Below are 23,672 nucleotides of genomic sequence, written 5' to 3' on the forward strand. Positions count from 1 at the left end.
TGTGCAAACAATTGATCCTTTCTAATTTCGAAGAGGATTGTTTATGCTGACAGGAATTTTGTGCACCTTTTATGGTGTTATGTTAGTGCAGTAAGCCTTCCCTTCCCAAAACTTACTAAGCACTTGCATGAATATAAACATGAATATAAACGTACTAAGCACTTTCTTCCTGCAAAAGAAGGTCCTGTCACCGAATTTTGTTTGTAAAACAAAGCTTCTCACATTGCACAATGAAAGCTCTTTCACTTTCCATGCTCCTCCCAGTTTGAGTTGGGTGGAGGGAATTGTACGCATTCTTGATTCTACGGTGCATCTAAAGACAATCTTCTCAAACAAACTGTGCACTAGCATGGAGTTAGGAGTACTGCTGAGCTGGAGTTCAGTGGGGCCCACCCTGGTGTTTGGTCTGGTGTTCCTGATCTTCTATGAGTTACACAGATATTTCTCTTTACTGAACAAATTTCCTCCTGGACCCAAACCATGGCTGTTTCTGGGGAATCTGCCTGAGACTTTGAAGGACCCCTTAAAAGTATTTATGGATGTGAGTTTGACAGTGTTTGACACATTCTCTAGTTATATTGGAAAAAGTCTAGTAATAAATATAATAATTGTCTTTGGATCACCTTCCCAGATGCCTTATTTACTGAGTTCATTGCTGTGGCATTTTTGGATCTAACTTGATTATTTTGATTGGTAGTTGGGGAGTTATGGAGAGATAAGCACCTTATACATGGGCAGGAGCCCAGCTGTAGTGCTGAACAAGCTGCAGATAGCCAAGGAGGCTCTGGTCCATAATGCAGCAGCATTCTCAGGAAGACCATCTCTACCAGTCCTGGACTGGATCACCAATGGAAATGGTCAGTTAAAACAGTAATGTTTCCTATTGCCATAAAACAAGCCCATTTTGATTTCTGGTATTAGATTGACATAAATTAGTCCTGTAAGATTCAGCCATTTTTCTATGAATTAATTAATTATTGTAAATAATGTATATTCCTCCTGGATGGATGTCAGTAAGGGGCCTATGGTTACCTGACATTCCTTTAACCCTTCCTCACAAGGGATTGCAGTGGCTACTTATGGGCATTCCTGGAAGCAACAGAGGAAGTTTGCGTCACTCACTCTGAAGAACTTTGGTCTGGGGAAAAAATCTCTGGAGGAGCGAATCGTTGAAGAAGCTCACTTTCTCATAGAGCATCTAAACAAAGAAGGAGGTATGACAAGCAAACTGTTTCCAGCAGTGGGTTACAACTTGCCCGCCTGTGACTCATAATTTGTTCCTGACTGCAGGACAATAGGGCACATGATGATCATGCTATTTTGACAAACATAGGCTGCCACTGTCAAAGACCAATGCTGTTGCTGTTTGTCAGGAAACGAGAATCCAGTCGACCCACAACAAGTCTTTCAGAACGCCGTCTCCAACATTATCTGCTCCATTGTCTTCGGGGATCGCTTTGAGTACACAGACAAGCACTTCAACTACCTCCTGGATGTCATCAAATCAAACTTGTACCTGACTGGATCTGCTATTGGCCTGGTATGAGCTTACCACACTTCTATACATCTGTTTACGCACAAGGCGATAACAGTATACTGTCTCTAGATATTCCTATCTTATTTCATTTCCCACCAGATCTTCAACCAGATCCCATTCATCAAACATTTTCCAGGCCCCCAGCAGATGATCAAAAAACAGGCTGATGAGCTGACGGGTTTCATTAGGGACAAAGTCATGGAACACCGCAAGACCTTGGACCGAAATGATCTCAGAGACTTCATAGATGCATACATAGTGGAGCAGGAGAGAGTAAGTCACCCTGGACCCATCTTTTTCACCGTGTTGTTTTCCAATGAGGTCTATACGTGTGGTGATGTCATAGCTTCATTTCTCCCCACAGTTATTTCTTCTTCGTCTCTGTTGAGCAGCAGGAGTTGAGTCCAGACTCCACCTTCTTTGAGGAAAACATGGTGCTAACCGTGGCTGATCTGTTCTTGGCTGGGACAGACACTACCTCCACGACCCTCAGATGGGCAGTGATCTACATGATGGAGCACCCCAAAATTCAAGGTATTTCGATAGGCTCGGTCCAGGCTGTGGCGTCCATCCAAGTCATTCTCCTTAGACACTGTGTGATTCATTCTGTCCTGTGTGTTTGGGAGAAAACAGTGACCAGATATTCTGCTTTCCCAATATAGTTTCCATTTTTCCCCAATTTGCCATCAGAGCGATGCCATGAGGAGATTATCAGCGTGCTAGGTTTCAACCGCAGTCCCTCCATGGACAACAGAACAGATCTTCCCTATGTTTATGCTACCATCCACGAGGTCCAGAGAATGGCCAACATTGCTCCTATAGGACTGCCCCACCAGACCACCCAGGCCAGCCAGCTGAGAGGTTACCACATACCTAAAGTGAGGGGGTGATGGGCTGCACAATTCGTTTCAGTATTCTTTCCACTCTCTGCCATCGCTGTGTTGAAAGTGATTTTTCTCCCGCCAGGGAACGGACGTATTTCTTAACCTGACTTCGATTTTGACGGACAAAGACGAGTGGAAATACCCGGACACATTTAACCCTGAGAACTTTCTGGATGAGAGGGGCCAGTTCTGCAAACATGAGGCCTTCATTGTCTTCTCGCTAGGTGAGGCTTCAGACTGTAGCCAAAGATGATTTATGGGTGTGAAGATGATTACATAGAGATGAAAATTAAACATGTTAGTATATATTTAAAAATGATGGCTATTTTGTGTATGTGCCATTTTAGGGGTCAGTATTTCTTTAGTCTTAACTTGTGATTAAATGAGTTTGCAGTGAAATAGGACTTCTGTCTTTCTAAGGTCTATAGGTCGCTTGGTGAACTTAACATAGTTTGACATCTAAAACTTGAAGCCTCTACAATGTTATCATGTATGCCTTTAGAAGGATAGAAACAAGATGACCTCATGCTGTCCATTAGAAGGTGTGTTCTACAGTAACTGTCTTTGTGCCATGTCCAGTCCGGCGCATATATGGTGTGGTATCACGAGAGGCTTTACCACTGAGCTGGGTGTAGGGCAGTGCGTAATCAACAGGACAGAGCAGGCAAAAATGCTTTTAAAGGAGGAATCCGGTTTAATCACCAACACAAAGTATTTCAGGAAGCAAACAATAAAGTTCCTCAAAGGCAAAACATAGGCTTCATAAAGTTGCTCCTAACTTTTGTCCTACCAACTTTGGTTGCAAACTCAAAGCTTGTCCGTCCAGGTCCTTCCCGGCTTGGGGCTAGCCTTCCCCCTTCCGGATGGGCTTAAGCAAACGCTTCAGCAAGCGCTTCAACAAAGGCTTCACCAGCACGTCAAATGCTCTCTGTTCTCCCTCATGGCTCTCTCCCCTCCCTCCTCCACAACAGGCACCACCTGTCTTTAATGCTTCTTCCATCAGGTGCCTTAAGCACCTACACCTGGTTGGGTGCTGCTGCATTCTGGGAGATGTAGTGCCACTGGCAGCCATCTTGTGGTGTGGCAGCCAGACCGCCACACAAACACCACACCCCTCTGCCAGCCGGCCCCTCGTGATGTCACAATGGCCTTCTGTAGCCTCTTGCCTCACTCATTAGAACCACGATTCACTAGGAAGGAATGGCTTAATGATCTGAGCATTAATAAACATCTGGTGGAACATCATCCCAACGTACTACGGCCTATTTAAATTTTTGATTGATCTCTTAACTTCATTCTCAACTTGTTGTTGACGTCGTTATGCTTTGTTTGATCTTGGCCAGGCTGCCGTTGTAAATGGGAACTTGTTCACAACTGGTCTACCGGTTAAATAAAGGTCTAATAAATAAATAAAACAAATAAACAACACCTTGTGCTCCTTCTCTTCAGGCCTCCGGGTATGTCTTGGGGAGCAGTTGGCCAGGATGGAGATCTTTGTGTTCTTCACCTCACTCCTCCAGCGCCTGCGCTTCTCCTGGCCCCCAAACACCCCGCCTCCAGATTTAGAAGGAACCGTCGGAGTGGTTCGATGTCCCAACCCATATACCATGCTGTGCCACAGCCGTGCCGCCACACACTGAAGGAATGTGTCAACACGGTGTCGTGATCGGGGTTAATAATATGTCGGTGTGCTTATTGAGATTTATTTGTTAATGTTGTTTTGTATGTGTACCAGGACTTATCGACAATAAATATAATTCCTCACAGTTTGTAATGATACACTATCTGTAGCTATTACAGTTTACTGTTTTGTTTTGCCACGCTGTCCGCCACGTTGCCCACCTTGCAACTGTGCCGGGTATGTAATGGACGTGGTCTTGCAAGCTCCGTCAGAGGCATACTGGCCATGTTCACCCCCACGGGGAGTCGAATCTGCCACCTCTTGACTTCCAAGTGCAACCACTACCAACTACGCCAAAGAAAAGCTAATGATTTGTGACGCGGGTGGCCTATTACATACCTGAGGAGTGAGTTTCACCAGTTTACACCGGTTACACAACCAAGGTGTTTTAGAATGACATGGCATTTTTGAAGTTTTGATTAAAGTGGGTATGATGACCTTTCAGTCAGTAGTATTCTGTGGAAAAGATGACTGGGTTAAAGGTGTTTAGTGCCACTGAGGTGCACTGTGCATTATAGTGAAATACTAAATAAAACATTACCACCTTGGAACCTGACACCATGACGAAAAATGTTAATCCCTGAAGTGCCCCTTGAGACAAACATTTTTTTGCATAACAATCCCAAAATATTGTAAGCATTATGCTTCGCTATCAAATATAAATACATTTTATTTACAAATGTCTTTTCTTTTATTTGAATTATAATGTAAAATGTGTTTTCATACAATAGCGTTCCATGATGAATAAAAATCAATAAAAAACAGGATTGTGTTGTGTCCCCATGGTCCCTGTTTACAATGAGCCTGAGTTCAGGGAGATTGTTACATTACATTTATGCATTTAGCAGATGCTTTTATCCAAAGCGACTTCCAAGAGAGTTTTACAAAAGTGCATAGGTCACTGATCATAAGAACGAGATAGCCCCAAACCTTGCAGGTAGCCTAACATGTAGCATACGTTGTGAAACCAAATAAGTCCCAAATGGCAGATAATGCGTAAATTCCAATCAACTGTATAATGTCCATTAATTCCCTCCATAGAGTCCATGCTTGATCAACCTTGAATTGTGTCTGGTCCCATTTTGCACAACTGCAGCTTCTGTGGAGACTATCTCCTTGCTGTCTGTGTTTTGTCTAGAGGCTGGGAGGATGAGTGTCTGGACTCCAATACCTTGTAGTCTCACCACATCAGTTAAAGAACCCAGAAGCTGTCTGGTGGAGGGGAAGGACTTCAGAACCAAAGGGTTGACAAGGTCAGGGCAACCCAGTCTCACCCGAGACAGAGTTAACCCCTCAGGATGCTGCTTCATGAGGGCAAAGAGGCAGTTCCTAAGCTTGGTCTGTTGATCATTCTGGGCAAGGAGGCCTGCTGTAGTTTTTACAGGAGCACTCCCTGTTGAAAGTAAATATTGAATTAATGCCATAATTATGATTTAATTTATGTAGACCTAACCTTTGCAACGCGTTGTAATGTAGCCAAATACAATGAAAAGTTACTCGAGTCGATATAAAATAATAGCCATACCTCTGTTAAGATGTGTTTGTAGGGCGTCTGCATAGGACTTAGTTGTCTGCAGTCGGTACTCTGGTTCAGCCATCGCACAGTTATCTTAAGTGATGGTCGTCACACTAAATTTCCAATCAATGCCAATAATGTGTGGAGTGTAGCTGCAGCAGCCTATTGGGCGTTTCTATTTACAGTAAAGTTATTGTTCGGTTTTGGATTCAGTTTTGCCTAAGTGAAACTCGGCTAGGCTGTAAACCCTACTTCCTTGTGTGTAGTACAGTATTGCTAGAGTGACCAGGCGTCCTCTTTTATCCGGACATGTCCTCTTTTCGAGACTTAAAAAGTGCGTCCGGCAGGGATTTCAAAATCGACCGGGATTTTCCCTCGTCAGATATTTACGTTTCTCTGGGTCTTTCATAAACTAGTTATTACAAGCTTTGGAAAGCGTATATAAGGGCAATGGAGATAAGAGAGATATATCTCCCTTACGTTCCACCTTCTTGCGCGATCTCTGACAGAGAAAACTGTCATTGGTCGACCGCATTTTCAGTGTTGCCAGTTGCCCGATAATTATCCTCCCAAAACGATCATTTTGAGCCTTTGGTACGATACTTCGCCATTTCAAATCTGGCAACACTGAGCATCTTGCCCGCCTCCATTAGTTGCATTGTTTACAACAGCACATGACATCGGCAGCATTCACATGGCACGCATTGCAACACACTACCACCCCCCGACAATGAATGGACGAGCATCAGGCATACTGGGATGATAGTTGTCTCGAGTTAGACAGAAAAAAGCCAATCAGAAAACATCACCAAAACGTTGACTATGAAAATCTCACGCGAAACTTGACAAAACTTGAGTCCTTTGATTCAGCCAATAACGAGACCTTGAGTGTAACAAGCAGTTTCAGTTCTATTAGTTAACAAAGCGATAATAGATTATTTTAATTATTTCATAATTACTCTGCCTATTACACAAAAATAGTTACGCAACATTTTTTGGTGAAACTGGTCAGACAATGGAGGAAGGCGGGACGTTGGAACCAGAGGTAGATCTTCTTTTATGAATATTAATGTCTTCCCCTGCCATCCTGAATCTCAATTTGCAACGTAGGTAAATTTATGTTTTTGGGGGACAGCCAGGCATGAGTTTGACTATCTAGAGATACTCTGCAGAGTGGACAAAGAACACCGTAAAGACCAGGATGAAATGATTCAGCAGTTCCTAGATACTGGTTGGAAGTTTTAAGGTTACTGGGGAGATTTTGGGGGAGAAATACAGGTGAGAAACAGACAGAGAAGCTGCAGAGATAGACCAGTTGCTTCTGAAGGAATTGTATCTTGGCATACACATCATTCACCAGGAGTAAACAAACCTAGACACTGAGCCAAGTGAGTAGACCTGGGACTAGGCTCAGGCCTGCAGTTGGAGTTTGGGTATGGAGTTTTGTATTGACATTGAGTCATTCAATAATATAGTTTAATTAAAGAAAGTATTGCTCAATACTCATGTAGAGGAAAATGCCATTACACCCCTTAAGCCATGAAAAAGTGCCAATTTTGTCTGTCAATGGGGCATTACAACTATTGAAATCAAGATAAGACATTCTCATGCCAAGAATGACAAATCAAATATGAAGAGTCAAACACACACAAGCACTGCACACGCACGCACACACACACACACACACACACACACACACACACACACTTTACAACAGCACTGCTTGTAAATCATAGCTGCTTCAGGTCATGCAGAGCAGAGTCCAAGTGAACCTTTCTCTGGCTCTTTGCCCACAAGTTACCTCATTAATTCTCAATGAACTTAGGTTCAAGTCCAGAATGAGGTTGTAGTTTTGAAGAAGTTGCTTGGCCATGTCCTTGTACCCTAAAATAGCAGATAGAGGTTTTAATTCACAGTTGTTTACAGATTATTTCTTTATTATTAGGGACAGACTGAAAGGCCATTTTTATACTTTACCAGTATTGTTTGGGTCACTCAAGTGCATAGCTCTTTCCAACCTTTGGAACCTTTGGAGCCATGTCTTTGTTTCCGCATTGTTGACAGAATCCAGGCTACACACTGAAACTGAATTTGTGTGGGCTGGTGATAAATGTGACACATGCCCAGCCTCTGACTGTGAATGGAAAGAATATAACAGATACACCAACGAGAGCATAAAACAAAAAGCACCAAGTGATAAATGAACGAGATTGAGATATTCATTGCCATTTCTTATTATTGACCACATTAAACAAATGTTTGTTTTTGTTAGACCAGAGAATGAACTAGTTTGCTAGATTTACCTGGCTGCACTCTGGTAGCTCCTGAGGGAACACAACACGTCCTATAAACTGAAGAACACCTTTGTAATGTACCTATGAGAAAAAAGTATTAAAGCAAAACTTTATGCACTTTCTTGTTTTTACCATGAGCTTGCTGTCAACTTAGACACAATGAGTGATTATGCAGACTTTTTAAATAACCTTTTAGAGAGCTCTCTTCTCCCTCTTTGATTGACTTTACCTTGTCTGGGTTGTGAACATCAGAGAAGGCTTTTAGAAGCAGGTGAAACAAAGGCAATTTGAGTGGAACTTCCTCATTGAGAAATACATCAATGATCTGAGATTGTTTCAGGGTCCCACGGAGGGAGGGGTCAAGAGCAACTAGTTTGTCCTCGATTCCTCTCAGGGATGAGGCGGGCCAATCACACAGCTCCTCGCGGATGGCCAGACACAACCAGTCTTCTTCTTGACTCCCCTCGTACAGGTGTCCCTGCAACATGGCAAACAAACCCTCAGGCATTCTATAATTTTTTTATCCCTACCGCTATTGATATTTTCAATTACATTTTAAGATAAATGTAATTTCATAGGTCTCCTACAACAGTTGTATAACAGTTTGATAGGTCTCATACAAGCATAAAAAGTTGTTTTGTTTATCTTAGTTTGGTTTTGTTTGTTTGACAACTAAGAACATTAAGACAATCTAAAGACAATTTTCAATCCTATGGGGATAGTCTGTTAGTTAGAATATGCTTCTGAAACCGCTCTGTTGTGCTGTGAGTATGGGGCGTGTTTCAACCGAACCCGGAAAAAAATGCCTCTTCGCTAAATTGGATAGACCTACAATCAATCAGAGCAACGTAATATGTTGTTTGTTGAAAACCCAAGTGCTCTTGGTTGATCACGTTACTGTTGATCATCTGTCCATCATTGTATAAAACCCGCCCTCACAATTTGATTGGTCCAAACAGCTCCTGTTCGGTTTCTCCAACCGAGCTACCCCAGACCCAACTTCCCGACCAAATTTGTTGGTGGGCGGGGCTGAATTGGGCTGGCAGCAAGGCTAATGGACTGTAATCTTTTTTTTTTATTGAATCCTTAGCATAGTGTTTAACGGGAACATGGCAGGCACAATGTATTTCAGTATAGTTTATCTTCAAGGAACAGGATACCATTCTCCTTGTTAAAGACTCGCCTGCACTGTGATGTCAACTCCTGCCGTTGCTTTAGAATCTGTCCTCTCAAGACGATTCCTCTGGTGAATGTATGAGAAGGTTCTGTCACCAGATGGAGCTGTGAAACACAGTCTGTTGCGGGCCTTGAGGAACAAATACTCGTTCGTAAAAAATATTTTTTAATGAATCTGGTAATATTTACTCACATCATCCCTCATAGGCACATATATAGCAGGCTCAAACTACATTATGGGAAATGAGAAAAGAGCTAAGAAATGTTTATGTTTTGGGTTCTTTTACCATGTCAAGTGCACCATGAGGCACTATCCCCAGTTTAGCCTGAAATCCTGGTAGTGTAGAGTGTGGCTGGAGAGTCTTTTGGACTGGGCCTTCCTTCATCCTCTCATCCACAACATCTGGCCCTAAATCCTGGATTTGGTCCTCTCTCAGCCTGCATAGTAAATAAACACACCAGGGATGGCAAGATTCCTGCAATAATAAGCAGTGTACAGATGGCTCGAGAACAGAATTGTGTTGAGACAGAAGGGTACTTGGTTTTGAAAACGTTTTCTGACACAGCAGTCATAACTGATCCCAGCGAACGTACCTTTCTGGCTCCTCGATGAAATACTTGACCTGCTTGCTGCCTATGATCTTGACAACAAGTCTGGGGATTTCATTTATTCCAGAGCTATTTCTGAGAGCCATGCTACAGGTGAGGTGACAGAGAATCATTGGAGAAGGGTATAGAGAAAAGAAGTAAGCTGTTAAAGCTTTTTCATCTTTTGAAAGATTGGTTCCAAGGGAATGAGAAAATGATTCTCGGAAAATCATTGAGTTACCATCATACTATAACAGTTGTAAATGACAGGTTAACGAAAAACCTTCTTAACATAACAATGTGAATTTCTTTTCACAGATTCAACCATTTACCACAAACCAAATCATCATAATAGCAAATGATTGTCATAAGTCTTGAGAAGATTACTCACACAGGCTGAGTCCCCAACCTAAAGGGACATGGTCCTTCTTGTACATATCATGAACTGACAAAGACAACCAGGTTACTTGATCGTAACCAGGTGAGTCCTTTGTTCTCACAGCTGCCAGGGTGAAGGCGATGTCTGGGTCAAGAATACTCCTGTGTGTTCGCTTTCTGCACCATGGTTACCATCCCCACCGCACCCCTGAGCTGAAACCTAGGCCCAAAGCTGGGCAGAGGCCAGGGAGTTATTTAAGCATACAGAACAGTAATGATTTATGGCTGTGTGTATTTATTGAGTCTTCCTGCATCCGTGCCAAAAGCTAAAACTGTTGTAGAAAAACATCACACTGTTGTATTTATGAAGATTGGGTAATGATTATGGATTATATGATTAAAAATGAACCTTTTAATCACTTTTTTATCTTTGTATGCTATATTACTGGAAACCAGATGCGAAGCTGTTGACTGATTAGTATTGCCACTAATATGTAGAAGATATTAAGTACAAAGTGCAAATCTGGATATTTAGGGGCTGAGGACGAGAGAAGACTGTGTGTATATGCTTCTTCCATAGAAAACTACAAGGCCCAGATATCATGGGACAGATTTATGACCCAACAGTCAGCAATCCAATGCAGCTGGTCTTCAAGGCCAGAGCAAGCCAAAAAAATAGGAGAGTTTTGTATGTAACTGTAATCTGAAGCCTTTAGAAAGAGAGACCAATACTGTGAGAAATGCATAATGCATCTGTGACAAACAGTATTGTACCAATAGAAAAATTACAGAACTGATAAGGTTTGATATATAAGACAAATGTCTGGAGAAAAATTCCAGTCTGCTTCCGGGAACGCACTCACTTGTTTAGATATGTTTGTGTCTGAATAAACTTTTGCATCAGACTCTGAGTTCCAGTGCATCTGTTTAGGACTTAGGATCTATCCACCTCAACACATAATAATTTTTAACGTTTGGACTTAGCCTTATTTCTGAATCGTCAGGACTTAGAATTTTCTCAACTTAGAATGATTTCACTATACAAGGGAACTTCGTTATTATTATTTATTATATAATTATTTACGACAAAACCTGCACGACAAAGCTAGGGGGTGCAAGGGGAACAATTTGGACATTAAGTTAGATGAACAGAACAGAGCCAGTATTAAGATTCATTGCAAATTGCTCATTTGTGGTCTAGTGGGGAATAGCAGGAATTACTGCTGATGGAAACAATCCAAAGACCACGTAGGAGTCAGTGACTATCTGGAATGGGAGTGGGACAGATTTGGATTTGGCTGTTTAAAATGAATACTTCAAAATGTCGATATTTGGAGAAGCTGAGTGAATGAGTTGACCAGATTCTGAACTGTTGTCAGAAGGTTTTAGGGCCTGTAATTCAACCAGGGAATTATCTATTTGAGTCAGCTCTGTTCACCAACTTTAAATTAATTAAATCATTAATTGGAATGGGTTCCTAATTAAATGTCTATTTGCGATAAGGAAATACCTCCTGATAACAGGCCTGAGCAAAGATAAAGTAGACGGTCTCATTACATTAATTACCCCATACCTAAAGGACATACCTCAAAATCATCTAGGCTCTGTAACCAAGGAACACCGACCAGACCCTTTTGAAGTAGGAATTTTCCATTTGCGCAAATGTTGGGAAGTAGCTGCTTTGTTTAGACTACAAGAAAGCTCCCTGAGCCTATATGGTGTATTACAGCCAACCACTTTGGTCTCCCTTGGCTGGATTTGCCGGAATAAAGTACTTAAACGGTCCTAATGACTGTGGAAATGACTGCTCATTGCATTGTCAGTCTCCACGTGCCCCCAGTCCGTCTTTAAACGCCCTAATGCGGCTGAAGTGTGAAAGTCAAAGTATGCGTCGTAATCGGGAACGATCAAACGAGCAGTCGCAAACAGGCTGGTGGACGTGTGCGTCGCAGGGGACAGGCAAGGCTGACCAGACACTGGCTGTTTGGGGCCCCGATTACAATCCTCAAAGGCACATCTGGAGATGTGCTGAAACGACCCACCTACCCCAGGGTAAGGGCTGCTGTGCACGTTTGAAGTGTGGTGTGTTGACTGCCATGATGTTGCATTCCAATATGCACCGCACCACATAGTACACCATGTACCACATATACAACAGCAAGAATTCCTTTTCTTTTGAATGAGAAAACGTAAAAGCAAATGCCAAACTAAATCTTGTGTATGGCTCAAATCAAGACCATTTTAATGTTGACTAAATGGCAGTAAACAGGTACTTGACATGGCTATTTCACTCAGTGTGACTCACAACGAGTATGAGAGGAGGCTGCAATAGATGAAACTTCGAAAGTGAAGCATTGAAGCATAAAGTTGAATTAAAGTTGGAGGTCTTCGTTGAGACAGAATTCTGGGTATGTAATACAAAATAAAAATATATTCTTAATTATTAATGTATGTAGTTTGCAAAAATGTATATAACATCACAAAATTGAGAAAACCCACTCACATTCTCAAACCATCTCAGCACACACTCACAGACACACACACACACACACAAGCATACAATCAGTCTGAGCTGTCTGTCTTGTCTCCTACATTGCTGCGATCCATTCTACTCTAGCCTGTGCTTGGATTCTACTTGCCTCATTTATGCGTCTGACTGAAGGGATGAGTGTGCCCGACTCTTAATTGATTAGCAGCCCAATTTAACAGTGAACATGGCAGTCTGGTGTGGAGGAGAGGGTGACAGGATCCGGCAACTTCTGAGTGAGTCATTCTTCTACCCAGGGTCTAAATCAGGTTTACCTTGGACCGATAATGACTATATGGGCTATCTAAACATGCACCCGAAAGCCATCTCAATCCCTCGGTCAAGATAAAACAGACAAGTTGCACGAGATGAAAACGACAAAAAAATGCCTGATTTTTCTTTTGGTCTGTGTGTGTGTGTATGCATCTAATATATATCCAATAGAAAGGACAAAAAAAGGAGAGATGAATGTACAAGTGATTCATTGATATCTTAATGGGTTGTCTTTATGTCGTTAACCTTCATTGGTGTGGGAATGACGCCTTGGATTAAACAATGAGTCTGAACATGGCAGGTGCTACATCTCCTGACTGGCTGTGAGGAGCAACACATTGATCAAAGAGTCACATCCAGGATCTCCTGCACTACCTACTGAGCTCTGGGCTATCCATCACCGGCCCCTCCCCTGGTTCAGAGGGCGTTGTCATTTAACATTTTTATAAATGCCTTCTGCTCAATATACTCGGCCAAGAAATATGGCACCCGTACAAAGTTGGCCCTTATTCCGAGGTGTCTCTAAGAACCTACACTACAGAAAGATGAAAATCTTAAAGATGTTATCATCTTGTATTGTGTTTTAAGCGAGCCTTGGGTGCATGAAGGCATGAGATAGAGGATACAGATTTTGGCGTCAAAGTATTTGTTGTGATGTTCTGCACAAAAACAGATTTCCCCTCTAGTCCATATTTATACTGAATTTTTGAACATACTGTATATACATTAAATTTTCATTTAGCAGACACTCTTATCCAGAGCGACTTACAGTAAGTACAGGGACATTCCCCTGAGGCAAGTAGGGTGAAGTGCCTTGCCCAAAGACACAACGTCTGTGTCAAAGCCTGGAATCGAACCAGCAACCAGCTGATTACTAGCCCGATTCCCTAACCGCTCAGCCACCCGACTCCCTACATACATATGCATATATGGAACACACAGTATACACACACTACACACCAGCTAGAACACTGCAATCATCAAATGCAGGCCTATTAGAGGTCACCAGAAGCAGTCATAAGAAGATTGGTCATTCGGCCTTTGCTAATTGCGCCCCAAAACTATGGAACAAATTACCCATAAATATTAGGGAAGCAAACATGCTAGACATTTTTAAAAGACAGCTTAAAACCTACCTTTTTACCGAAGCATTTAAGTCATTTTATCTCAGAAGGGTTTTACTACTTTTATTGGTTATATTATTGTTGCTATTTTAATTGTGACTTTTATCACTTGTTTTATTGTTTTTATTGATTTTATGTAAAGCACATTGAGCTACAATTCTTGTAGGAAATGTGCTATGTAAATAAAGTCTTACTTACTTACTTACTTACACACACACCGTAGAAGGAGAATTCTATGATCATTTTACATAGATGAACAAAAACAGTGCGGTGAACTGGACACCTTGGTGCTTAAGTAGGCTATTTGAATCACGGTGTTGGTTGTTGGACTCCCTCTAAGGGAGCCCAAAATGACTGATGGTAGTGTCATTATTCACAGAACATTTTTTGTAACCTTGGCAAATGGCAGCTATCATCCATTTACAATCTCAGCCCCCGATAGCAAAGCTTTCTGTGGAACTGCTAAACTTACTGAAGCATGCAGCCACCATTTTGTTGAAGGTCACCTGAACGATTTCTCAAGACCATTTTATACAAAAAACGATCATAAACCCGAAATGTTTGCGCTGTATACAAATGTAAGCTTCGACAAAGCCCAGTTTTCTTCACTCTTGACTTCTGAGCACAACATTTGCACCATGGATTGACTGTGCACTCTTCAAGTGGAAGTGCCCCGAAAAGAAGTGTGCGAGGGACAGTATGTCTACTTTGTCAGTACTTTGAGTGCTGCGTGGCTATGCTTTTCTATTAAGGGGATGTCAGAAACGATGGGAGAGAATCCGCCCTTCAGGGAGCCCTGGTGCATGAGGTCGGACAAGGCTTGGCTCTCCACGACTCCACACGCTGGCCCTGTGTTAAAATGTAAATTGCTTTTCCCTGACCCCTCCACAGTAGACAGGAAGGGCCTGCAGCATTCAAAGTGACTTGCTTTTGGCTCCAAAAGACGGCACACTCTGGAGGCCTGAGGCGGAGACGAAGAGAGACAGGCTACCAGATAAGACCCTCCAGAAGAGAGCCATGGCCAAAAATAAACAGTCCTTTTTTATCTCCCTGGAATGATATGGTTACAATGAGCTCATACCCCCCCCCCCCCCACACACACACAAAAAAAAATGGTGCTTCTTATTAGACTCATCATCAATTTCCCTGCAAGGCTCATTCAGAGGGACTGAAAAGCTTATGGGACAGGCCACCGTGGTTCTGACTGGGATGGTAAAGTAAGCCCGGGAAAAACGCTGGACAATCTCCCCATTCCACTGACAGCCTGAACACAGTGGACACAAGCAGTTGGTTCAAGATGCCCAAGCTGTTTGGGAGGGAGGTGCGGTCAATGTCACCTGCCGAGGGGCCACCACGGGGTCTGAAGCACCGCGGGGCATGCAAATAGAAGTGGGGATGAGGGGGACATTTCCTACTCTGGGATTTGTAGACTTAACATGCGGTGCCCTCCACACATTATGAAAAGAGCGAAGATTGCTTTACTTAGTGGCAATGGAGTAGCTTGCCACCATGCTCGTTGTGGGTTAAGTGGGAAGTAGACTATGTGCTCTTCAATAAACCACAGGTCATGTAGCTATGCCTCTATGTATCTGTCTTTTATTACTCTTACTTTAACAACTCGTGCCACAGTGCTCGCTCCTGCCTTATGAAGTCCTCTCACATTTAATGGATGCAAATCAAATTCCACAATAAAGTGCTGCCATAACATGGCAGGGCTTGGCAATTCACTGAATCCAAAGGATGGCTCTTTCTCATCACACAAGGAGAGATTTGGGGCGAAAACCTCCGCTTCAGCTCTGGAACTGACAATCAGAAGTCACAGGAGACTTGTGGTAGGCTCTCTTTCCTCCTTGCCTGGCCTGTCTGTCTAGCTGGATCGACTCAGGGGACAGGCTAGTATAATAGACGTAAGCCTCAGGAGAGCTCCTGGGAACTCCACGACAAAGATTGCCTCAGACATATTAGTGTGAGTGAGAATGGCATAAAGGAGTTATTCAAGAGGAAGAAAAAGACTGGATCAATTGCAATTCAAAATATTTCATTGCCTCCTTTCTTACGCAACAAGTGTTCCATCAACGTCAAAAAAAATCCATTGAGGTTGGAATGTTGAGATTTGGTGTGAGATGAATGGGATGGCATACACCAGATAACCAGTCTGCCAACCGTACTGGATACATAACATTACTCTGCTGTCATCCTGGTGCTTGTCCCTGAGAGGAGGATTTTAATTGTGCTGAAGATTCATTGGAGCCTTGCCATCACTCAAGGCCTTGATTAATTTGCAAAATGACTCTGCGAGCTTCCTCTATTAGCCTAAAGGAAGAGCTCTGTCTCCACACAATGTTATTTATTTACTGACAGAACGCTTGGCAGGCACCCCTACTCGCAAACATGAGACAAATGGTTGCCGTGTGTGCCCTGTATATCCGGAATAGCCCACAGCAAACTGACCGATCTGCCACAAGACCTCGCCGTTCTGTCGGGGGGGGGGGGGGGGGGCGCGGGAAGGGGGTTGATAAGGACGTCTCCTTTTTTACCGGGAGACAGCGCCGTCACTTTGCCATTGAGGGAGCCTCAAACAGGTCTTCACCACATGCGGTGCAGGAATATTTTTGAATATTAATTGCACACTTAGTATGCTGTTGTCATATGGCTTTTATTAGTATTCCATCAACTCAATGAGCCGTGAAAGGGCCAGATGCCTTGTCCCTATCTATCCCATATATATTACCTTTTGTCAGTTAGTTAGTGCATCCAGCGTCACTCCACTCATCCATTCAGTGATCTGGTGTCTCGTATTTATTAATCGGATTGATGAATTTAAATGTGAATTAATATAGTCCAGAGGGATCTGTTAATGAGATGCCTGTTGGTTACTTGCCACAGTCTTCTGAGATATTTTGGGGAAATTTGTGGTCTACCTTTATATCTCCTCCTCTTTTTCTCTTGCCCTCACATACACACACACACACACTCTTTCTCACACGCACTTTTCAGATGTGCAGACATCCTGAAAATGCTGTTTCTGGTCCCTGTGAATGCTGCTAGCCATTGTTGTTTATAATAATGTGTATTTTAGACTATCATCAGACTAAATATATTTTAGACGGACAAACACACGGTCTTGCTGGCAGTCAGCAAATCACAGTACAGGGCCTTCTGTGGGGGGTGGGGTGGAAGTGTGATCTTTCCTGATGAGCTAATGATGTGTCAGGGTCACAGGGGCTAGCCACCCTCTGACTCCTCCTAAATACCACTGCCAAAGGGGAAGTCATTTGTCTCCTGAACTGAAACGAGTAATTCTCAATTCACGCACAACTGGGTTCTGAATGTGTTGGGATGTAAAAGAACAGAATGGACTACGGTGAACATGAAAACATCCAGGTGGGTTTCATCTTCACAGTTTGGTCAGTTTGCCTTGCATGTTACAAACACTAAGCCTACATGCACCAGAACTGACCGTAAGCAGTATGTCACTAGCTTGGGTGGGATGGCCTGATCTGCTATTTCACTCTCTTATTTAGCACTGCAAATCTATATGGTGTCAGTTTGTGACTGGGAACATTTTGGTCATGTGGCAAACACTTGCAGTAATATTGACTGGAGCGACAAAGACATGCACATTTCAAAGTGTTAAATTGAACACCAGAAGTAGTAATCTCATAAGACTGGACCTATACAAACACTCAACCAATAAAATGAATACTCTTTGTGTTCAATTAACACTAGCTGTGAGAAGTCACAAATGATTTTGTCAATATTAAGCAGTCAACTGTGGGTATCAAAGCACACAATGTCATTATCCATTTAGAGCCTTTATACTTGAAACACAATACAGTGTACAAATCGGGTGTTAAAAGTGTTTAAACTAAATCTAATAAAATATTTGTGAAAGTGTTTTCACTGTTTGCATACCTTTTCCTGCTAGGGGAAGAACCATCGGAGCTTGGCAATTGTGTTTACAGTCTATTCATAGCCACACACACACACACACTTTCTCTTGTTCATTAGTGTTTAGATTGGAATCTGCGCTGTCTGAGTTGTGGCAGGCGTGTGTACTCTGTCACCTATGCGGGATAGAGAGGGAAATTGAAACCACTCGCTCCGGACGAGACAACATTTTAAAGCCTTGTCGGAGAAAGATAGGGCTCCCTGGCCCTTCCAATCCCTGATGGCAGACTCCATCACTTCTGATATCCTCCATCCCTCCCTCGCTCTACCTTCAAAACAAAGAGAGATACAGGGAGGAGATAATGTGGCGGTCCAGCCTCTGAGAGAGAGGAGATTGTGTCTTTTCCTGGTTGTGTTCCTTTCTCTTTGGAAAGTTCACACACTGACGTGTTTCCCAAAAGTCTCCAAAGATGGACACCCAGTGACATCCGGTCCATTTTAAGAATGGAAAATAAAACATTTGAAGGTGGATGAGATGTTTCACTTTGCATAAAGGTTAACGTTTCAAAGTGAATGCTAAATTGTAATATGCTTGAGTTGTTTGTGTGGGAAACATCTCCCTTGCCCACTTAGCCTTGAACTAAGTACCTGCCCAAAATACAGGTACTTAGTTCCAGTACCTGTATTATTTAACAACTTCTACAACTTTTACATTTACATTTATGCATTTAACAGACGCGTTTATCCAAAGCGACTTCCAAGAGAGAGCTTTACAAAAGTGCATAGGTCACGGATCATAACAACGAGATAGCCCCAAACATTGCGGGTAGCCAAAACATGAAGCATACATTGTGAAACCAAATGAGTCCCAACTTCTAATGGGTTTCCCTTCCAATGTTGTGTGTGTTTCTAACTAGGTAGCGATGTGGGCAGAGACCAGCCAATAAAGACCGACTGGCAGACATACCCACTCACAAAGTATGGCTTTACCCTCTCTGATTTGCCTCTTAGTGTATCGAATCTTACAGGAGGAGAGACAGAGTAATAGAAAGGGAGGAGAGACAGGAAGAGAGAGAGAGAGACTTACAGAGACAAGCAAAACAATCTCATCTGAAAATTGTTTATGCTCCTGATTAATAGCAGGGAGTTCACTGACATTGCCATTTTCATGCTACCAATTGGCTATTTCCATCAGTGTCACTGTAATAAAATCGAATGAGCGTGATAGCTGTGAGTAAATCCACATTATTGGATATAATTTGTCATTGTTATGACATCCTATTCTGTCCCCCAGCTCTTTCAACCCCTCTCGTTATCTAACAGAAAGTTAAGCAGTACCTCTGACAGAAAATGACACAATTCAGCACAGAGGACAACACACACACACACACACACACACACACACACACACATACACACTCTTTCTCTTTCTCTCTCTCTCTCTCTCTCTCTCTCTCTCTCTCTCTCTCTCTTTCTCTCTCTCTCTCTCTCTCTCTCTCTCTCTCTCTCACACACACACACACACACACACACACAAACAAAGGAAGCTGTAATAAACTAATACTTCCCGCCGCCAGACATTGATTAATTGTATCATTACAAAAAAGAAATTTGAAATTAGATTCACATTTAAAAAAAAGAAGCATTCAATACATCCCACATCCATACTCCCTTCCCCTATCAAATAAATGATACAATAATGAGTCACATCTTTACCCTACCACATACTTCATAGTTCATCTCACCTCATAAGGGTTTTTCTCATTTCAACCCTCATTACCTCAAATGACATTTAATTAATAACAGCACTCCCTGCCTGTGTTTATCTATTGAGGGTCAGGTTAACTCCTTGGGAAATGATAGTCACCTATGACCTTGTTGATATCTCAATAGTCGTGGGCACAGTACAGTACTCCAGTGGCGTCTCTCCTCTGCCAGGACTCACAATTGCCTGAGTGGGCCAGACCCAGCTTGAGGTGTGCTGCTGGGAGAGAGAGTGGGGAAGTCTCCCTGTAGTGACGAGAACTAATCGTGGAGGCCTTGTCGGCGCAAGCCCGGCTCACCCTGTCATCCCATGTGATAATTCAATCCCGCAAAGAAGAGAATGTGCCACTGTGACACACGAGGTGAGCTGAGAAAATGTCCTTTTGCCTGGAGGGGTGGAATCGGATAAACAAATGTGTTTCATCAGGGTGGTGGTGGTGGTGGAGGGGGGTGGTCTAGGATGGCCATTCAAAACAATTCCATTTGTCAGGGCTGTCTTTATCACGCCTGTACTGGAAGGGTAGGAGAAAAAACATAGCGGAAGGCAAAATGAATCTTCTATCCGGCTACAAGCAAGCAAAGGGGGGGACATATCTGGAATGTGATTACATCCAAAAGAGGACCATGTTTTCGATTTGTTCCCCAGATTTCCATTCCCAAACATTCCAGAGTAAATCTTCCTATGGATTGTAAGGATCGTGGAAACCTAGCTGGACCGATTGTTGATTGAGTTCTCTTTTCCTCATTTCCTCTGCACCAATACTATTGGCCGGGTTTCCCACATTTGTTAAGAAGCTCTTACGTAAAGCTAAGAGCTTCTTAAGAGCATTCAAAGAACGCTCTAGAACGCTCTTAGAACGCTCTTAGAACGCTCCCAACAAGCTCTTAGCATTGCGGTAAGAGCTTCTTAACAAATGTGGGAAACCCGGCCATTGTCGGTTCGATTTGACTGAAGTTATGAACATTATTTATATTTATCTGTCGCTCTAGTTGCCCTCCATGAATATAATCTACCTTCCACTACAAACCTGGGTTGCATTGCTTAGGGCTTCTTGTCAAAATAAATTCTCCTTTTAAAGTTGACCGAGAGAAGAACTGATTGAGTGTTAAATGATTCATGACTTAAAGAAACAGAATGACTGGGCTGAGGCCCTTCCAAGACAGGTACCCTTGGAGTGGGTGCTCAGGAGGGAGTGCAAGGGGAATGCATTAATGTGGTATTGATCATAGTGGCATTACTATCTGCAGAGGCGGCCACAAAAGGTCACAGTCACTCACTCTGACTTTACCTTGTACATGTCCATCCCACCCATGCCGAGACAGATAGAGAGAGAGAGAGAGGAATGAACATAAACAAAACAATGAGCCTTAATGATCAGAATGTGGACATGCACTATAAAACAAATACTGCACGCAAACCATAATCAGTTTTTAAGATAGATAGAGAGAGACAGAGAGAGAGACACAGAGAGAGAGACAGAGAGAGAAAGAAAGAGAGAGAGAGACAGAGAGAGAGACAGAGAGAGAGAGAGAGAGAGAGAGAGAGAGAGAGAGAGAGAGAGAGAGAGAGAGAGAGAGAGAGAGAGAGAGAGAGAGAGGCATGAACATTAACAAAACAACGAGACCCAGTGAACAGAATGCGGACATGCACTCTAAAACAAGTACTTCACACAACCATAATCTGATTTTAAGAAGAGAGAGAGTTTCCACAACTGACCTGAGTCATGGTTTGACTTTATATGGAAAAATAAAGAGCAAAGTCACTCTGCTGCAGTCACGCTCTCTTTTTCTTTACGTACTGCGGCTGAGCCAGAAGAAATCATGGACTGTGAAAACGATCATAAAAGTGCTTGGTTTGATGATCATAAGGAGCACATTAATCTTGTCAAGCGCTGTAGAGACAGAGAGAAAGAGAGAGAGAGAGAGAGAGAGAGAGAGAGAGAGAGAGAGAGAGAGAGAGAGAGAGAGAGAGAGACTCAACAATAAAGGAGGACACAGATTGTCTTTATGGTGTCCACAGGGAGACCCTTTCACAGTTCATATGTGACCTCATAAACTACCACAGCCAGCTCTTCAGATTCTACTGGGTTTGTCACAGAGTCCGTAGAGGAGAGCAGGAAACAATCCTGACACCACCCACGTCCTCTCCCACTGTCATATTCTTGAGTCACGACGTCTGCATTCAAACAAAGTATATTTGGAAAATGCTTGCAGCTGGCTGGAAAATGTCACTTTATGAGGATTCTAGGGGTTTAGGTAATCTATTAAGCTGTGATCTATGCTCGTATTTTCTGGAGAAAGTTTCACTTTTTTGTTGTTGTGCGATGCCCTTTCTGATGGTCTGCCATTTGGAGACCATAGCACGCAATAAACAGGATGTGTGGTGTGGAGGGGATTCTGAGGAGGCAAGCTGTGAATTGGTTGGAACCCATAACTCACTATTGTCCTGGATGCCCTTCAGTGTTATCACGGAACACGCTGGCAAGAAACACAAAGATGTGACGAAGGTGGCCACCACTGCCGGCTTACATAACTAGAATGTGTGAGCTAAAACAAAACATTTTTTTTTATTTGCATTTATTTAAATTTGAGCACATTCTTCATTTCCTATACAATCTCCGGTTATCATTAGCATCGTTTTGGCTCGCTAAGGAAGCTCCCAGGCAGACTTGCCACAGACCTTGTCCAAACACCAGTAGATACGATCCAAGTGTCTCATTGAGATCTAATGCTAATTATCTTCACCACTCTGGTAAAAACCCAAGCAGGGCCTCATCGTTTCAAAGAGACTGTCAGGCAACAGGGATGGGCTCCATTAAGGTTGAATTAAAAACACACTCCTGCCTTGTGTCTGCCCGAAGGGGACAGCCCCATCTGAGTGTTGGACGGCTCAGCTTGTCTTTGATCCTGCTCATGGAGAAACATTGAGGTATGTTCACGCAATGCTGGTGTCTTGCCACGTTCTGGTGGAGTTTCTGAAACATACTGAACAGTGCTTAAAACATTTAATTCATTTCCTCTATAAAAGACTGCTAATTAGGGTTTGGAATTGCACCCAGGGTCATTTTTGACCTTCTTCTTGGCTTTTAGCGGTGGTGGGGAAATGACAGGGTGGGCAGGGGTCAGGTTGCAAGGGGTGAGAAGAGGACAGGGTGGTGACCTGTGCCAACTGTCAACTGCATCCTCTTCCGGAAGCCCACCTGGCACAGTGATAATGGCCGCCATCCCCAGGGCACAGGAGCACGGGTCACGATCCCCCAAAATTTCAACACAACATTCCAGCTGGCTACGTTTTTCGTTTTCTTCCTCTGGTGTTCTGTGCAGAATCTAAAGTGGAATGGACAACTTCTCTGGTCTTTGATAACAGCAATTTGCCTCAAAGAACAAACAAGTCTGCACACGACACCAGAGCTTTCAAGCTAAAAGCTTAGCTAGAATGTTATGTTTAAATGGTGATCGTTTTTGTTTCAGGACCTTTGCAAGAAGCTTGTAATTGTGGAGGCCGACGGAGGAATAGCTGTCAGCGTTTTAGTGCCTGAGCAGGGTCAAAAATGGCGATCTCAGCACATCTCACCCAAACTCTTGTCAGGTCTGCCATCATAACATGTTCAGTTAGCGACAAACAATCCCCAGTCCTCATAGCAAAGTAAAAACATGACTCACTCTAAATTTAGGCATCCACCTTTTCTATTCAATACAGAATATTGTACACTAGCGTGGGTTGAAATGTCCCCATTTAGAAATTAATCTTCTTTGAATAGGGATATCTGATTCGATGTGCTTAAAGAATGAGGATTGGTGTGTGCTCATTGGCAAAGAGGATAATGATAGCGAGCGATTAATAATAAAAAAACGAAACTGCTTGTAGACCAAAGCCACTTCCAGATCCTTATCAGTTTAGGTCTGCAATCTGCTGCTGCACTGATCAGCATGCTAATTCTTAGCCTAGTCGTATTTCATTTTAGAACCTACCGGACTAAAAGTTGTCACTCTTTTACAGAGAGAAAGAGTTTATATGAGTTGTGCAACATTCCCATTC

At 42.8% G+C, this 23,672-nt stretch overlaps 2 protein-coding genes across 2 annotated transcripts; one reads left to right on the forward strand and one right to left on the reverse strand.

Moving 5' to 3' along the window:
- Positions 1-239: 239 nt before the first annotated feature.
- LOC146221046 (cytochrome P450 2B12-like) lies at positions 240-4,721 on the forward strand. The gene is made up of 9 exons (XM_084692788.1): positions 240-541; positions 698-857; positions 1,062-1,214; positions 1,374-1,540; positions 1,637-1,810; positions 1,930-2,071; positions 2,228-2,415; positions 2,504-2,645; positions 3,871-4,721. Exons 1-9 carry the CDS (start codon positions 350-352, stop codon positions 4,059-4,061), a joined length of 1,509 nt encoding a protein of 502 aa, XP_084548914.1. The 5' UTR covers positions 240-349; the 3' UTR covers positions 4,062-4,721.
- A 2,356-nt stretch (positions 4,722-7,077) lies between these two features.
- Positions 7,078-10,263, reverse strand: c23h1orf87 (chromosome 23 C1orf87 homolog). Its single transcript, XM_084692282.1, has 8 exons — positions 10,068-10,263; positions 9,683-9,784; positions 9,376-9,526; positions 9,096-9,218; positions 8,142-8,432; positions 7,922-7,993; positions 7,596-7,752; positions 7,078-7,502 (listed from the first exon to the last, which is right to left on the reverse strand). Exons 2-8 carry the CDS (start codon positions 9,781-9,783, stop codon positions 7,360-7,362), a joined length of 1,038 nt encoding a protein of 345 aa, XP_084548408.1. The 5' UTR covers position 9,784; positions 10,068-10,263; the 3' UTR covers positions 7,078-7,359.
- Between the last annotated feature and the right edge of the window lie 13,409 nt (positions 10,264-23,672).

The sequence above is a fragment of the Hypomesus nipponensis genome, chromosome 26, assembly GCF_054491055.1.
Source record: "Hypomesus nipponensis isolate SF chromosome 26, ASM5449105v1, whole genome shotgun sequence".
Taxonomy (NCBI): Eukaryota; Metazoa; Chordata; class Actinopteri; order Osmeriformes; family Osmeridae; genus Hypomesus; species Hypomesus nipponensis.

Coding starts and splice junctions, on each gene's coding strand:
- c23h1orf87 (XM_084692282.1), bottom strand. CDS start 9,783: ATGGCTCTCAGAAATAGCTCTGGAATAAATGAAATCCCCAGACTTGTT. Junction 9,219..9,375: donor CTCATGGTGCACTTGACATG/GTAAAAGAACCC, acceptor TTGTTCCTCAAG/GCCCGCAACAGACTGTGTTT. Junction 8,433..9,095: donor GAGTTGACATCACAGTGCAG/GCGAGTCTTTAA, acceptor CGGTAGGGATAA/AAAAATTATAGAATGCCTGA.
- LOC146221046 (XM_084692788.1), top strand. CDS start 350: ATGGAGTTAGGAGTACTGCTGAGCTGGAGTTCAGTGGGGCCCACCCTG. Junction 1,541..1,636: donor CTGGATCTGCTATTGGCCTG/GTATGAGCTTAC, acceptor ATTTCCCACCAG/ATCTTCAACCAGATCCCATT. Junction 2,416..2,503: donor GAGGTTACCACATACCTAAA/GTGAGGGGGTGA, acceptor TTCTCCCGCCAG/GGAACGGACGTATTTCTTAA.